Raw genomic sequence first — 16902 nt, 5'->3', positions numbered from 1 at the left:
GTGCTTTTATTTTGAATGTGTGCTTGTATGCTTTCCCCACTGCAAGCAATATGAGTGACTTCTGTCAAATAATAACATAAAAAATAAAGAAGAAAGAAAAACATGGTATGCAATAAAACATGTTAATGACATGAATTGAAATGATAAAAGTGTGAACAAGTTTGAAATTTTAATCAGATCTGAGGCCTTATTATAAACAAAAGTTCAAAAAATATTATCATTATATTCACAATTCTTTCAAATTTAGCACAACCACATATAATCAGTGACACAACTGGTAGAGTTAGAGGAATATAGTCATTTCTTTAAAAAAAAAAAAGTATTCTGAAATGACAGCGAGATGCAGTCAGGGGTAAAGTAACGTCTTCTCAAAGAACGCCATTCTGAAAAGCTGAAAAGCGATTAATAAATGATAAAGTCTCACAGTCCAATCAGCATCAGAACTATCGACAATGTGAGATCCTAAAGCGGCCTCACTCTTAAAAGTAAGAAAAACTTTACAGGGAGCAACTTTCTTTCGTAAAAGACAGCCATTTTTCCCCAGGAGTTTTGATAACACCAAACTTGACACAAAGCACTAAGCTACACTTTCTGTCAGACATTTCCAGCAGCGATACTTGAGAAAATGGGTTGGTTTAACAGAAAATCCCACTGATGTACAGTAGGACTCATGGTGTCTCACAAGGCTTAGAATGGAAAGGAAATGGGACAGAGAAGAGCTTGCAGTTTGTTTTTTTTTCTTAAAGTGGAGCCAAAATGTCACCGTAATTTGGCCATTTCAACCATTCTGCCTTATCATTACCAGTGACCGTGCACAAAGTCCAAAAAAACGTTCTGACCAGGCTGATAAATATCTTTTGCTCTCTGTATCACCTGTGGTCTGAGTAAACCATCGTACTAAAGCAAGGTTTTTGAGGCGGCTCTGTCGCAGTAATGACGGGCCTCATCCAGCTCAAGTCTCCTTTAATATTCCTGAGAGCCACATGGCCAGCAGCTGGTAGTGTAAACTTTGGACTGATATCATAAAGTGATTCTAAATGAGAATGAGTTGGTGCTGAGGCCAAACAGTGACTTAACAACAACCTTGTAGCCTGCTGAAGGAGTCAGACAAGACAGGTGACCTATTTTACCTGCTGATACGCAACTACAAGAAGTCATTTTGGATATCTCTCCTAACAGGGAGGCCAGTGGCTTCTTACTGGGCAGCGACAGGAACAGACCTGAAGCAATTAACGAGTGAACAGCTCAACTCTTTCTCCTTAAAAATGGCATTTGACCACCTCCATCGAACCATAGAGATGTGGTTCGATGATTACTAGAATAGTTTCCAACAGCAGCTGCATAGGCAAAGACTAACCCGTCTATTCTCTGATGCAAACCCAGACATGTTGTTCTATAAGCATGCCTGAAATATGACAGAAACTGCTCTTCAGGGGACCTTTCAACAGGGTAAAGAGTTAAGAAAGTACGTCACTCCAAAGACTCTCCACTACATCAGAAAAGGTGATATAGGAAAACCAATTTTGCTTAAAATCAAGACTTTTCCCCTGTGCAGATTTACTGCAGTATATCTCTCACAACAATCTTTAGCCTAACCGTTGACCTATTGTTCACTGGATAGACTAGCAATCAACATTTTTATCCTGGCAAAAACAAGTATTTAAGAATAAATTATCATCTCAGTTTTATCCTCCCACAGACAAAAAATTCAGAGCCTGGTACTATAATACATTTTGAGCAGTGTCTCACTTACGTTCTGTTCTCCCAGTCAGTCTAATAAGGCATGGCAGGGAATGAGAGGCCTGCCACACCGAGAAAACTATATACAACCAAGGAGAGTGGGGGAGACTGTGTCTGCTTTAATGGGGAGTTTCAGCCTGCTGACTGAGACTCGTACCAAGTAAGCCTGCAATGGCTGGTTTATTGGGCTAACATAAGCTGACAGAACACCTGATTGCAGATGCTTGTGTAAAGATGGATTACATGCACTAACACCTGGTGCACAGTGTGTGTGTGTGCTTGTGTGATGAAGGGAAAACAGCAGATAGCTCTTGGAGAGATGCTTCGGTCTCATTTCAAAACACCACCTGAGCCCTAATCCCTCAGCGCATGGTGCTAATTCACCATGGGACGCCCAAATGCTCTAGGTGGGGTACAGCACACAATCCACACAATCCATCAAGTGGGACTAGTCTGAACTTTTTCAGAGTGCAAAATATTAGATCATTTCCCATAAAGAACCACAAAGGTTTATTTTTCCCCCTGTCCCCATCATTCACAAATATGTTTAAATAAAGACAAACTGAAAAGTTGTTTTTCAAGATAGTCTATATCTTTATTTACTATGACAACCATACCTAATGCCTAAGTCCACTCAATTACTTTTTACAATTTGAACAATTCAAGAAAAGAAAAATACTGAGAAGAAAAAAAATTGAATTAAATTAACAGAGGAAATCACTTCTTCTTCTTGGCAACATCATTTTCTTTGTTTCTTTCCTGGAAACCTGAACATTAGTGTTGCAACAAATAACACTAGAGCACAAGTGGGTTTTAAGGAAAAGGGTGTTGTGTGTTTGTGTGTGTCTGTGTGTATTAAAGCATATCACTCTCGGGAAACCCAATCTGGAGTTTCGGGAGGTTGTACACATTTCTGACACGCGTTGAGCCACGTAACGACAAACGCGCTGCATCTTCGTTGTACGCCGATAAACAGTTGCGTGGTGGAAATGTCTTTGCTTCGACGCTTCTTGTATGGAATGTATAAAATGCTCTTTTTTGTTACACCTGTGCTGTTCTCCTTTAATGTTCCCATTTTCACCTTCATCTGACAGTTTAATGCCTCGCTCTTTGCCCGACTGCTTCTCTGTAATGCTTTGTTCACCTTATAATTAAGTCCCTTGTGATATCTGGGCTAATGTTACTGCAGTCACAGAGCATCCCGCAGCCGGTGCTACTCTATAAGTTTCGTTACATATTTCGCTGCACTTTCATTCTGCAACAAATAAACATGAGACCGATGAGCCTGCGCATCTTCAAAATCTCAGCGACGAGGCACCAATGGTAGAGTTTTACTGTGAACAGGTTACGTTTGCGGGAAACGATAAATACCGATACAGCTGAGGCTGATAACAACTGTGAGGGACTCCTTTCTGTTAAATAAAGGTAAGAACGGTCACACTGGGAGGAAACGGTGATAAAAGCTCAACAGATTCGACTGTGGCTCAGAAGCTTCGTCAGCATTTTGACTGATGACATCAAGCATAAACAAAAAGATTGTTGGGTAATGGCATCACTACAGCAAACATTTCTGTAATATTTAAATATATTCAAAAATTTCAAATGAAGGCCAATCAAACATCACATCGCTTATTCTTTTAGACATTTCTACCATTAATATATAATATGGTTGACAAGGTCAAATCGAATGCAATTCAGCACTTATGCGCTAATGATTGGTTATTGCTGTCATGTAATTTGCTAGTCGTACTTTCTCTTGTCAAAGCTGCTGAATTATACACTCAAAAGCTGCTTTCTGTGAGGTTTTTTTTTGGTTTGGAGGGTTGATAAACAGGGATCCACCTCCTGAATTGTTGATTGGTTCTTTTGTGAAGATCAAAGGATCCTATCGTGGGCTTGGTTGGGTTAAAAAGGCTGATTGATAGGTTGCTGTGATTAACTGGATGCTGTTAAAGTTCCCCAAACAGACTCAGATCTGAGATCGGTTTCTCTGTTTATACTTGATTTTTTGTTTTTGAGAAGAGAGAAGAGAAGAGAACAATTCAAGAAGACTTCACCGGTTTACATCACCTTAAGACTTATTCAAGTGGAAAATAATCCTTCAAAAGGAGAGAACCCCAAAGTGCAAAGCTACTAGAGCGGCACCAATGCAGCAGTGGTATTAAAAGTGGGACTTGCACTGAAGCGTTACTGACTTCAGGTGTCTCGTTACTGACTAATTTCTCAAAATGTATGATTACTCTTTTTATTTAGAGGAGATCTGTGCCTGGTGGGGAACTGTCTTCATCCTATCTGTTCCATTTGGAAGGCCGGCTGGTGGAGTTAGTAGCTTGGTGGCTTGGTTGTAGATTGGTGCCTGGCTCACTTGCGGGGTTGATGGATGTGCTGGTTGATGTGCTGGGCAGGGGGAAGCTTGGGGACACCAGGCAGGGGCTTGTTGTGGGCCACCTGGGCAGCAGCTGGGGTGAAGTCCTTATCACCCTAAACGTAAAACAGTAAATAAAAAAAACAGCAAATGAGGACAAAGTTGAACCAAAAAGAAAAGCTAAGCCACAAGGCTAGTAAAGTAAGCAGGATAAAACAACATATACAATCTAAAGAAGACTGAAAAAAATGTGTGTGTATAGAACTCTGTTCATAACCAGGTTTGTGTACTTTATCCCTGTGTGAAATAATACAGTATGTGGACCTTTAAATCCTTTCCCACTGATCCCCCTGAAGATGCATGACAAGTACAGTATGGAGCACTCATCTGCTCTCCAGGTTTAATCTATTATTCCAAGAAAAATGCACATAAATAGCCTTGCTTCCTCTAAATCGGATCAAGTCACGGAATTTTAATCAGCAACTTAGAGGAGAATCACAGTTGGATTTCGTCCTCCTTTTGTTGTTATCCTCACTCCTTACTTCTCTATCTCTGCCAGCGTTTCGTTTCTCGCTCAGTTTGTCCCGTTTCTTCTACCTGCTCCATCTGCTGTTGCCTTCTCTTTGTGCTTTGCTCTCTGAGCAATAAAACTGCACTTGCACACAGGCATGAGTGTGAATAGGAGATTTTATATACTGTACAGTTATATAGGTTGATGGTGGCTGGTGAGCTTGATTAAAGCTGTAAAACTAAGCGCTCAAAGTAAGAATGAAAAGCACATACAGTCCACTGCTGTGTGCGTGACTGACTGGATTACTGGCCATTTGAATTCTTGCATCTGAAATCTTTGAGTTTATATAAGCTGGAAATTTGCTGATGCCTTCTCGTTCATCCAGATGTTACCATATGTGAGTGTTACGCCATCATAAAAATAACAGCATAACACATGGTTCCTTGACAGCCTCATTTCTTAGGATGTCCACATGGATGGACTTATATAACCCTTTTAATCAACCCTCTGCAAACAAACACAGCCTGTCTTTCTGAGCTTCTTGCTGAACTTTACTCACCCACCCCATCCTCGCCTGACCCTAATCCATTCTGCTTAATGTGTTGGGGGGTTTTTTTTCACCGCGCGTGTGGCTGTGCACTGGTTTTCCAGCAAGCTGGTGTTTGTGTGTAGGTGGGGCACACAAACAAAGTGTGCATGTGTGTACTTCTTTTATTTAAAGAAAATTCCAGAGTTGACTCGAGGGGATGTGGATGATATTAACCTCCAATTACCCTTCACTCTCTTCTGAAGCTCAAAGCTTTTCCACGAATACCTCTGTCCTACTGCCGAGGTATAGGAGGGAATATAACAAATTAACTGTCTTATTGCAACACGCTGTGAAAAGAAGTGAGGGCGACTGGCATCTCTTAAAATGACAATGCCAAAAATCAACAACAATGTAGCCTATTTTCAGATATTTAATCGAATTAAACATTAAAATGTCTGTAATAAACATCATCAAGCCCAAAAGGCCTGTTCTCATGTTGGAGGACTTTACTAGGCTGCAGTATGCGAACGGACAAACCATAAGACTTAAGGAACAATGTCCTTTAGACTGAGAGATCAAAGTGGAGATGTTTGGCCATAATGCATGGCACCACATCTCATGATAACCAAACAAAGCATATCAAGCACAGTGATAATTTGGAGGGGTGATGATTTGGGCTTGTTTTGGAGCCATATGACGTGGTCACCTTGCAGTCACTGGGTCACCTATAAACGTCTCTGTATACTAAAGTACACAGAGTATATTCTAGAGTCTGATGTGAGGCCATTTGTCCAAAAGCTGAAGGTCAAAACTGGGTCATGCATAGGGTTGCAAAGGGGCGGAAAATTTCCAGTAAATTTCTGAAAAGTTTCCAGTAAATTTCCATGGTACGTTAAGCTTGGGAATTTTGGAAATATTCCATATTAGAAACTTTCCATGGAAATAATGGGAATTATGGAAATTAATGGGAACTAACTGGAAATATATTATTTCCAAGCATAAATATAAACAGAAATCATAAGAAAACCTCCATGCAAAATGTTTTCAACAGATATTTCAACAGATTTATTTGTAAGTACAGCAGAATAGAACACGTTTCAATAACTTGTTTCATGGATGAATAAAAACAGAAATGTTGAGTTCAATATTACCATCCCTTAACCCCGCTCATTCAAAAATGCCCCCTGTCCAAAAATCTCCACAAAGTCCCATTCAAAAGGTTAAATGAAAAATGCCACTTATCCTCCAAAACATCCCATTAAACATGCAAATCTTCCTTCAAGCAATCCTCTTTTCTCATTTTTGCTCAGTCAATAGACTCTTCCTGGACCTCATCATCATCCAACAACATGTCCACTTCCTCAGCATCCAACTCTGAGTCTTCCTCTTCGGTGTCACTTTCCAGCCTTATTGAGGATGGCTCTGTGTCAGGCTCAAAGAGCCGTAGGCTTGCCCGAATGCCGACCAGCTTTTCCACTCTCACATTTGTGAGCCTGTTGCGAACCTTTGTGTGGGTGTTCCCAAACAGTGACCAGTTGCGCTCGGAGGCGGCTGGTGATAGTGGGATTTGGAGCAGGATGGAGGCTACAGGTGCAAGGGCCTCAGATTCACATAGTCCCTTCCACCAGGTGGCTGCATATATGTGCTGGCATGACTGCCATATTCCATCCCCTTTCCAAAGGCCTTGCTTTGTTCAATACTTTGCCAAACTGCCTAGAACTTTGCCTTTATCGAGACCCAGGTTGTCAGACATGGCTGTAATGACCGCATAGGCACCGTTGATCTCTTCCCCAGAAAGTATGCCCTTATATTTGGGGTCCAGCATGTATGCTGCTGCATGCACTGGCTTCATGCAGAACTCCCGCTGTTCCAATGACTTGACCACAGCCGTTTCCTCTGCTCTGCTAATCCATCAGAGATGACTGAAATACAGTCAGCTTGGTCAATGGTCTGTTTCACCTTTGCTTGAACTCGACTGAACTCTTCATCCAGTAGATGAGTAGACAATGCATGTCTGTTTGGGGGAATGTATGCTGGTCGGAGAACATTCAAAAATCTCTTCCAGTACACATTGGATGTCAGCATCAGGGTGAGCCAGTTGCATAGATTGCACGAGCGAAACACTCATCTGCGTTTTTCTGGCTAGTGTCATCCATAAAATCAAAGAATCCTCTGATGCCAGAGGGACCAGGAGCTGATGAGTGGGTATCTGACTCTGATACAGCTGAAACAGATTCATTTTCCCCTTGAGTGGAACTCCTGGCTGCTGCATGTGTTGGGCCTTGAGGAATTTTTTTGCACTTTGCAATGTGCTGCTGGATTTTTGTGGCATTCTTCACGTACGTCTTATCACAATACTTACACATATATACAGATTTCCCTTGTACATTAGCTGGTGTAAAATGTCTCCACACATCAGATAGCGCACGTGGCATTTTTCTGTAAAATAAAACAAGAGCTTGTAAAAATGCTAATGCAATGCAAGAGATCGTAATAATACAATTGCAATATGATAATAAACAGATATAAATAGTAAGGCTAGCTAAACAACTGGAATGATCTTCAAAACAAAACAGCCAAATGAGGAAGCTAGCATCTTCTTTATGTTATACTAGCTATGGCTTATTTAGCATCTAACAGATGCTAGCATTTTATTTAGCATCTTATCAGATTGCTATCTACCAGATTAATACATTTTATGTGATATTCACAATTTAAACATTTAATGAATATATTTTCCCATAATATCATCAAAACTTACCTCACTTGTTAAGTCCACAGGCTCAAATGTGTGCCTTCAATACTCTTTGTCCTTCAGGCTCAAAAGTGTGGTCCATGTGTACATGTGATGGAGGCATGCACAGTGCCAGTAGGTGGTCTCAATAGCCATGCAGCAAGCATGTGCTCTGTACATGTGATTAAGGAATGGCATGGATATTCAAGTGTATTTGAATTGCATTTGTTTGTTTTTGTTAATATTATGCTAAAATATACTTTGCTCAACTATATTTAAGTTCCCTAACAAGAGCCAACCTTCAATTTTGAAAATTCCCAGTTTATTCCCATAAATTCCCGTTAATTCCTGTTTATTCCCATGGAAAGTTTCCATCTTTGAAAATTCCGGGAATTTTGCAACCCTAGTCATGCACAGGACAAAGCCCAGGTGCAAATCTACAACAGAATGACTGAAAAAGAAAAAATCAAGGTGATGCAATGACCCAAGGAGGTCCAGACCTCATCGTGATCTTAAGAGAGCTGTGCACAACTGAATACCTGCAGATGTCAAAGACCAGAAGCAAAGTTCTTCAACAATGATTTCAGAGGCTGATGGTCAGTCAGAAAACCATTATTTCAAGGTTTTCTTGCTAAAGTTGGTTCTGGAAGCTACTAAATTATTGGTGTAAACCTTATGTTTCAGGACTTTTGAGAGGTTTTTTTTGGGGGGGGGGGGGGGGGGGGGGGGGATGTGTGTACAGAAAAAGACTTTGTGGTGTGATCTGATTACAGGTAAGGAGAAGAAACAAAGTCTGAAAACAAAAAACTTACTCTGGGCGTTTAATAATTGGTATTTCTTCCCTTTTTTCTACTTTCTTCTTCAGCTAGTCTTTCTTTAGATGCTTTACTTCCTGGCAATAGTTCTATTATAAAAAAAATGCATTTTAGAAACACATCAGCTACTGAATGAAAAATTGAAGGTACATAGCCAGGAGGCATATTTTTTTGTAAGCTAAAAAAAAGGGGGGGGGGACTCTCTGGAGACCACACACACACACTGAAGTGTTTCGCTTAACTCTTAAAAGGCTTTTCTGAGGCTTTGTGCACTGCTAGCCTCTGGGCTTGATGGCAGTGATAGGGGCAAATGGGAAGGCTAGAGGAGGATCGGGGGATAAATGGGATGCCTGCCACCTTCTGATATCACTGCAATCTTCCGCAAACAATCTGCCTGGTCTGACACACACACACAAAGCGGGGAACGAAGCCGTCCAGCCAGTCAAGGACACTTTTCACACAGACACACGCACACATACAGTCAAAAAGAATTAAACACAAACAGCTATTCACAGACTTTGACCTGCTTTTCAAAGCAGCAGGTCAAGGCTGTAAAAGCCTAAACAGACTCTGGCACTGATGCAGTTAAAGCCATATGTGGTTAATACCCAGCATTTTGCAGTAAAGTGAACTACTAGTTAATGTGCAGCTTGCAATTTCCAGTTTTGGTTGGTAGTGTGTCAGAGAAACAGCTTCAACTCTGTGGTCTTTTTTGCAGAAGGTTTTGGTGCTGCACGGTGGCACCGCATTTTATTGAACCAGATTCATAAATTACAGATAAGCCACTTTTCCCTCATCTCATTTGGCACCAGTATTTTCTCGATTTTCTTTCCCTCCCCTGCTTTTTCTCCCATCTCTCTGTCTTGTTCTGCTGAGCCTCTATGGTCCCTGTAGAACCCCTGTCCCAGATATAAACCACATTATAATGCTTATTTCAACACCACTGGTGGTCTGTATAAATGTGTGTCTTACCTTTGTAACCACTCCAGACACAATCACAGGGGCCCTCGGTGGACTTTAAAGAAAAAAACAAAGGAGACAGAAAAGAGAAATTAGAAAGGAAAATTACCTTTTCTTTTTTTTAAAAAAAAAACAAAACAGGTCAATAGCACAGCTGTCTGCATATAGTTTATGCCAACATTTACACAAGTTTGCCTACATCAAATAAATAAGGAACATCCCAAAGGTGCCAAAAACCTACAACACCTACCCACCCACTTACCTACCCACACACACACACACACACACACACACACACACACACACACACTACACACCCCGGATGGACCTGCCAGCAGCTTAAATAGCTCCCATTCATTCTGGCCAAACACTGAGGCTCACAGCTTCTAATGGAAAGGAAGAGGGGAAGGGAGGAGGGAGTAAGAAAACTAAACCCCTGAAAGAGAAAGAGAGCTAAAGTGAAGCCTGATGATGAAGATGAAGAAAAAAGATTTAGGGAGGAGGAGAAAAAAGGAGAACAGAGAAACGTGAGGACAGGGAGGAAAGGAAGGCGATGAGGGGTAAAGTACTGTAGAAGGAGGAGGAGAAAGAGGACAGAGAGAAGCAGGGAGTGAAATACCTATATAATAACAAACTGTTAGAGGAGAGTAAAAGAGGATGAAGGAGAGAGTCAGGCGAGCGCTCACTCAGACATGGAGGGAAGGGATGGAGGCAGAGAAAAAGATGAGGAGGAGGAATGCGGAACCCGAGGTAAGTATCGACCTTGACATGACAAACGAGTGCCGTCTAATTTTACGGCATAGTCACCCCTCCGGCTAAAAGTGCAGTCAAGTTAGCCACCTTCAAAACTCCGCTTAAGGACATTAACTATAGCAGCAAGCATGTCCAGCTTACCTCATTACCGGCCTAATTTAGATTGAAACTTCAAACTGCAGTCTCAGCAGTCAAAATACGAACATTTTCGACCCATCTGCTCCTTTCTATTTAAAAAAAAATATATTTTTATGATTCGCGCACAACTTTTCCAATTAACAGTTGCAGAATTCCAACACATCTGTGAAACATCGAATTTACCGATCTACATCTAGGCACTCATCTTAATGAGAAAATTCACACCTTGGTATTACATTAACACCTAGATACGTCGACTATCATTGATTACGCCATGCTAGCCGCTTGTCAAAAAGCGAGGTTCAGAGGTTCTCTATTAGCAATTCAATTAACTGAAAACGTAGCACATTAGCACCGCAAGTGTTCCTTATTCTAATCAACACCAAGTTAGTTAGGTGTTTTTAAGGCTAGCTGGGGAGCAGGTGGAGGGTAAATCAGCAAGTGAAGATGAAAAAGTGCTTTTCAGAAGATCATCTCAAACAGTTTATCCTGGATGTTAACTCTATTTATAGACGTAGAAATAAAAACATGTAACATATGCACAGGAGTTGTTTTAGCCCTTCTGGCTCATCTGAAGCGACGGTCAGATGCTACACTTGGGTTGAAGTGAATAGCAATGCTCAGTTGAATATGTATTCATATACTGACACAGTGTGGACTCATGCTGAGCTGTCTCTATTGTACTGAGTGTCCCTCTCAAATGTGCACTTTGAGGTGAAATCCTGAAATATTATACAACAGACAATAAAGTGAGAGATATTTAAAAAATAGATTTAAGAGAAAGGTCAGTGCATAGAATTAAGGATATTGTTTCAAAGGGTGTCTCTTGCTCCTGGCATCGGGGCATCATAACAACAGAGAGCAGACAGATAAGACATGTCTAGACAAACTGGGAGTGGTGGTGGGGGGTTAAGCTGTAAAAGAGTCAAGCATTTGGCTCCTTCAGGTCTTAAGATTTTGTTTTTGATCGGACTCAAAGAAAAATAAGCTTTTCGCTCAACTGGCTAAACACACAAAACTTTGTTTTTTTTCTCCTTGGGAGTACGCTCACGTCTGGAATGTGGCTTTTTTCCTAGATCCTTGGCCAATATGTGCTACCAGAACAGTTTAAATCCACCTCGGCACTCGTTGTCTGGGGATAGGACATGTTTTACCAAACGATATTCTTTCATTTGATGACGGCGGAGGTCTTCTCCAGTCTGGTTTGAACTGGTGACTGTTAAGGCAACACCGCACACGTCAGATTAATTGCTTTTTTGTTTTGTTTTTTGGACCAACTCAAAGAGGCTTTAATCCATTAAAATTGTTAATATTGGTTTGATTTTCTCATGCACAACGTATATTTTAATCAAATGCTCATAAATAACAGGCAATGTAGACTCATCGCCTTTCCTGTAAGTGCGCCAACTGTGCTTACATCCGAAGTCATGCAACCCACCCAAATGTCAATTCCGAGTCGGGAAAAACCACGATCAAGCCACGCGCTGACCCTTGGTGCCCTGTGAAGGGGAGTGTTGCCATTCTGGAAGAGACTACTCCCTTCCAGATAGACATGTTGCATCAGAGCATAAAGGTGATCACAGGCAACAGCTCTGTATTGATTTTAAGCAACTCTCCCCTCTAATGGAACAAGCAGACCTAAACCGTGCCAACAAATGCCTCTCCCAGCCTCGGATCTCCTCACTGCAGGGCCAAGGGTTCCGATTTTTCCTGTAATTTGCAAGCTGTCCGCAGCCACTGCATAATCACCAGCTGCAGACAAACACTAATGACAGGTTTTAGTCACACTTGATAAACAGATAACACTCATTCAGTTTAAGACTTATTAATCAGAGATTAGTAAAACCACACCATGGCAAGCCCTGAATCCTTGATCTAGATACTGCACAAAAGCATTATCCTTCAGATTAGACTACTGACACCTTTGTAATCTACTCTATCTGCACGGGGAAGAGGAACGACAGGAGGGCAGAGAGAAGGAGAAATCAAAAGTGACAAAGACCTCATTTTTGGTTTTCTGTGCGCAGGAGGAATGCGGCTGCGTTCACAGGCAGAATGAGTCTGCAGGGGGCAGTAGAGAGCTGCGTGGGATCTTGGGGAGGCTGAGTGCCAGGAGAGGGGAAGAGTTAGAGGAAAGAGAGGTAGGTACAGGGGAGGAAAAGAGTGACGAGAGTCAGAAATCTCAACTGTTAAGTCAAATGTGCAATAATCCATCTGCGTGACGTTTTTCTTTAACCTTTTTATTTTTTTAAGCATTAAAGCCACTGCTACTTCTACCCCACCCATTTCTCTCTCTCTGCTTCAGCAGAGCAGGAAGTTTGTTGCCGTGGGCGAGGTGCTGGTTGCCATAGAAACTGATGCCTGTTGCCCATCTTCCCTCCTCTTCCCCCTTATCTCCCTCTCTCTCCGCTCAACTTTTCACCATGAGCTGTCAACCTACTGCACGTCTCACCACAGCTCCTGCATACAGTGTATGTGTGCAGCGACTGAGTCGATCTTTTTCCGAGTCTCTGGAACATATCCCCCCCTCACCACAACCTGTAGTGCAGCCGACGCAAAGCCGATCACCCGGCATGTAGTTTATAGACATTCAGCTGAGAGTCCCATCCAAAAGATGTGCAAGAAGTTCATAACGCACCGAGTGGCACTTTTTCCACCCCTATTAAACTTCTCTGCTTCTCTTACTCTTGTAATGTACATCACACCGTACCTGAATGTTTTACATAGTGGTTCCTGATGGCTTACGAGAACACCTTTCACACGATTATGGAGCAGGAAGCTCCAGCTCGGAGGCCAGCTTTTGCTTCCCCTTTCTGGCCTTTTTCCACTCGTTCCACCTCTTCTCCATCTCTTACCTGTCCTTTTTCCTATCTTCATACTGCCACAGCACCCCTTACCATACAATAATAATCCCCTCCTATCCTAATCCTCTCCTCTCCATAATCCCAGCTACCTATTTCTTTCCTTGCTTCATCTGTCCATCTCAGCTAGATTGGGAGAGGCAGGTGTTCCCCCGACTAAAACGCTCCACTGGCTGCAACTAATACGAAATTTACCCAGTAGCCACCTGCTAGACGTCCATCAGCGTGACACAAAGAGGGACCGACAGAAGTGCGTGTGACCGAGAGCTGCACTGATTGTATTTAGTGAGTGCACTTACTCTACCTCTCTTTTTGTAGATGTGCTGACAGGTAATCTTTAGATCACAACGAAGAACGTGCACCTGCACTTGCGCAGTAAAAGACAAGAGCGGGCAGGGCAGGGTGAAGAAAATGCTCCATTTTCCTAATTAGTGCAAAAAGATGTGATCTTTCTACACTGTAAACTCTGCAGGCAAATATCTGGAATTTGCCTGCAGATTCCAGATATTGTTGCTTGTGTATTTCTAACTGTGCAAGTCCTAAGGTCGTGATGCGATGCAAGGAGATGATGCAAACAGGACTGGATAAAGAATCAAAGGATCCTTTGCACTGCACCGGTGACACGCAGTTTGTTTTTATATACTCTCAAAAAGAATGACAAACTAAGGAAGTACATAGTTGTTAGGCTGGAATAGCGCCGATCACCATCTACAACATGTATAAAGTGCAGTCCGCATGCTTTTTTGTACTTGCGATAAATACTTGGCCTCAATTTTTAAACTTTAATGCCCTCTCTATTATTACCACCCGTCATCTTGGCAGAAAAGGGAAGACGGCAACAGGAAATGACTTACTGGTGCTGACAGGCTTGATGCTAGTCCTGCTTTAAATTACAGGAAAAGACTCAACCAACCAGCTTTGCAGATGAAGACCATGCAATATGTCATTTAGTGTGCGTACGTGTGGAAAGTTGTGCACAGAAAATTTCCTGACAGTTGGCAATGTTCTTGAACCCTGCTCACTGCTGTGCACTGCCTGTCACTTCCCATTTACCACCTCTTATTAACACACACACACACACACACGCGTGCACGCACACACAGATATGTGGTGAGAATATGCCACCTGTGCTGATACGCACACAGCTGACGTACCCTTGTGAATATTGAGGAGATATAGGAACGTGTACAAGCACAGATTCAAAGACAGACACATGCAGCTACCTGGAAAATAAGGAGCAACTTGCAACGACGCCGTTGCAGAGCAGAGAGACCTCAGCACAAGCAATGCAATTCAAGCAACAAAAGACGAACATGCTAATGCGGAGACGGAACAATTATTGTCTCTTGCAAACAGAGCCAGCGTGATGTAAAACATTAAAACCGAGCCTGTTTATGGCAAAACAATAGCGACTGCTGAATAGGCTGTTCGAGTTAATGCTGTAATTATGCAGTAATTATGTTGTTTACTGAATTAGCTGGCGACAACACATGAAAAGTCTGCCGCGGAACTGCCTACAGTACAGCCTTACGGAAAAGCGAAAGCCGCTAAATGCCTTGGTTGGCAATTTGTAGAGCGTGTTTGTGATTAGCAATTTACAAATCACCACAGTTAAAGGCTGCACACAGACTAACAGATATGTGTGTACTTAGGTTTTATTAAAAAAAAACAAAGAAACACATGATATGACAAAGCCTTTCACCACTGAAACACTGCACGTTAGTTTCATCTTGAATCCCCGTGCAGCCCTTTAGTGTCTTATCATGCACTTTCGTCATTCATTTTGCCTGCATAATGCTTCGTTTTCGCATTTCTGTGCAAAAACTTAGCAGTCATTTCATCTCTGTGTTTGTTTTGCCTGCCGCTTTGATAGTTATGCGTCACTGTGGCTACGTTGCACATATCTGCTGCCATTTCCATCTCTTTGTAGGTCTTTTGTGGTGGTTTCGATGGTCCTTTGATTGACTTTCTGTGGTTTACAGTCACCTCAAGAGATCCCGAGCAATGGCTCGACCGCTCGGGTCTTTCTCTAAAGCGAGCGTGTTACCTGCTGCTGATGTACTCCTCGCTGTCATCTTTCTGCGGTGGTTCTGGAGCAGGAGTTGGCTGGTGCTTCTGCACTATCCTCATACCGCCTGCCTTTACTGGAGCACACCCACACACAGAGAGACAGAACACGTATGCAGTGATTTGCCAGATCAGCTGAGAGAATTTGTCCAAAGTCTCACTATCAAAACAGTAAATTTAAATAGATTAAAAAAGCCACTTTAGCTGTGTTTGGAGAGTTAGGAGACTTGGGCCTTTTTACTTTATAGCCAGCGTTTGAAGAAGCAAAAATAAATGAATTTTAAGAATGTTGTTTAATGCTGACATAATCATGTCTGTGACTTGCACAGAGGTCGGTTGTAGCAGTTGCTGGACGACTGTTCTGTGGTTGTCCTTGATCTCGGACAGCCTCACACACTACAAGTTAAGGAGTGTGTTGTGAGCTTCCCGCTGATCACAGGTTGGGTGCGAGGTGCACTGGTTATCTTACTGTGTTATCAGTCCTGCAGCTGCTGTGGCCCACTGCCCTGCCTGCTACTGCTTATGTCCACGTACACCTTTTCCCGTTTCTGTGCAGCCTACATGGCTGAAGCCTCGAGCCCATGGCCTCCACGTCACCGCCCGCCAATGAGCAGCTATTAGCGGCAACATTGAAACTAAAACCTTTCTAAAGGGCCGGCGATCCTCACCAAACGCTACAATGTCAGCAATGTGATTTTGCAAGAGCCCACGCAAATCAGGAAGTAGGGGTATGTGCGAAAGACAATTACGGCAAATTATTCTAAACGCAATCTGGACACCACAGACGATTTATAGTCTAAGGCATCTGCCAGTGTAAGGGTTGCATAAGTATTAATCATCACCATCATGTGATCTTTTCTCTCCTTTTTTTGATCTGAGACATTGCACAAACAAAAGGCCCTAAGATTCATAACAGGCTTAAAAAAAAACACCCCCAGCACCACAGCACAGTGAGCTTTACCTGCAGGGAGATGACCGCCTTTGGTTTCGATTTTCTCCTTCGGCGGCGATGACATGCTGCCTGCTCAGATGTGGGGGTCTGCTGCGGAAAGCGAGCTGAGCCTCAATTTTAAAGCTGTTCCCGCTTTATTCTGCCTGAAAATGTGGACTACACTCAAGTCTGGATCGTCAACGTGGCTTTTTCCTGAGCATTGTTTGGAAGAGATGCGTGGTGACGTCGTGCGGAGCCGTAAAAAGCGCGGTGACGTCAGTCGTAAAAATCTCAACTAAGGTATTCGGGTTGTTAAAAGATGTACCAGATTATTATTATTATTTTTATTATTATTATTATTATTATTATTATTATTTCCGGTAATTATGTCTGATTTATTTGAGCAATCAATCCCAGTTGCGAAAGCAGAGCTATCAGTAAAGTACCGCACATCATCAGGAAGGTCTTTGTGAGTAAACATGACATAGATCTAATTGA

General features: G+C 42.3%; 1 protein-coding gene across 1 annotated transcript; it reads right to left on the bottom strand.

Annotated features, from left to right (window-relative positions):
- Positions 1-2310: 2310 nt before the first annotated feature.
- Positions 2311-16657, bottom strand: dap (death-associated protein). The gene is made up of 4 exons (XM_085173443.1): positions 16435-16657; positions 15454-15550; positions 9667-9709; positions 2311-4221 (listed from the first exon to the last, which is right to left on the bottom strand). Exons 1-4 carry the CDS (start codon positions 16487-16489, stop codon positions 4102-4104), a joined length of 315 nt encoding a protein of 104 aa, XP_085029569.1. The 5' UTR covers positions 16490-16657; the 3' UTR covers positions 2311-4101.
- Positions 16658-16902: the final 245 nt, after the last annotated feature.

This window comes from Neolamprologus multifasciatus, chromosome 9, assembly GCF_963576455.1.
Source record: "Neolamprologus multifasciatus chromosome 9, fNeoMul1.2, whole genome shotgun sequence".
NCBI classification, from domain to species: Eukaryota; Metazoa; Chordata; class Actinopteri; order Cichliformes; family Cichlidae; genus Neolamprologus; species Neolamprologus multifasciatus.
The sequence above is the reverse complement of the archived record's forward strand: the minus strand, read 5'-3'. Positions and strand labels throughout refer to the sequence as shown.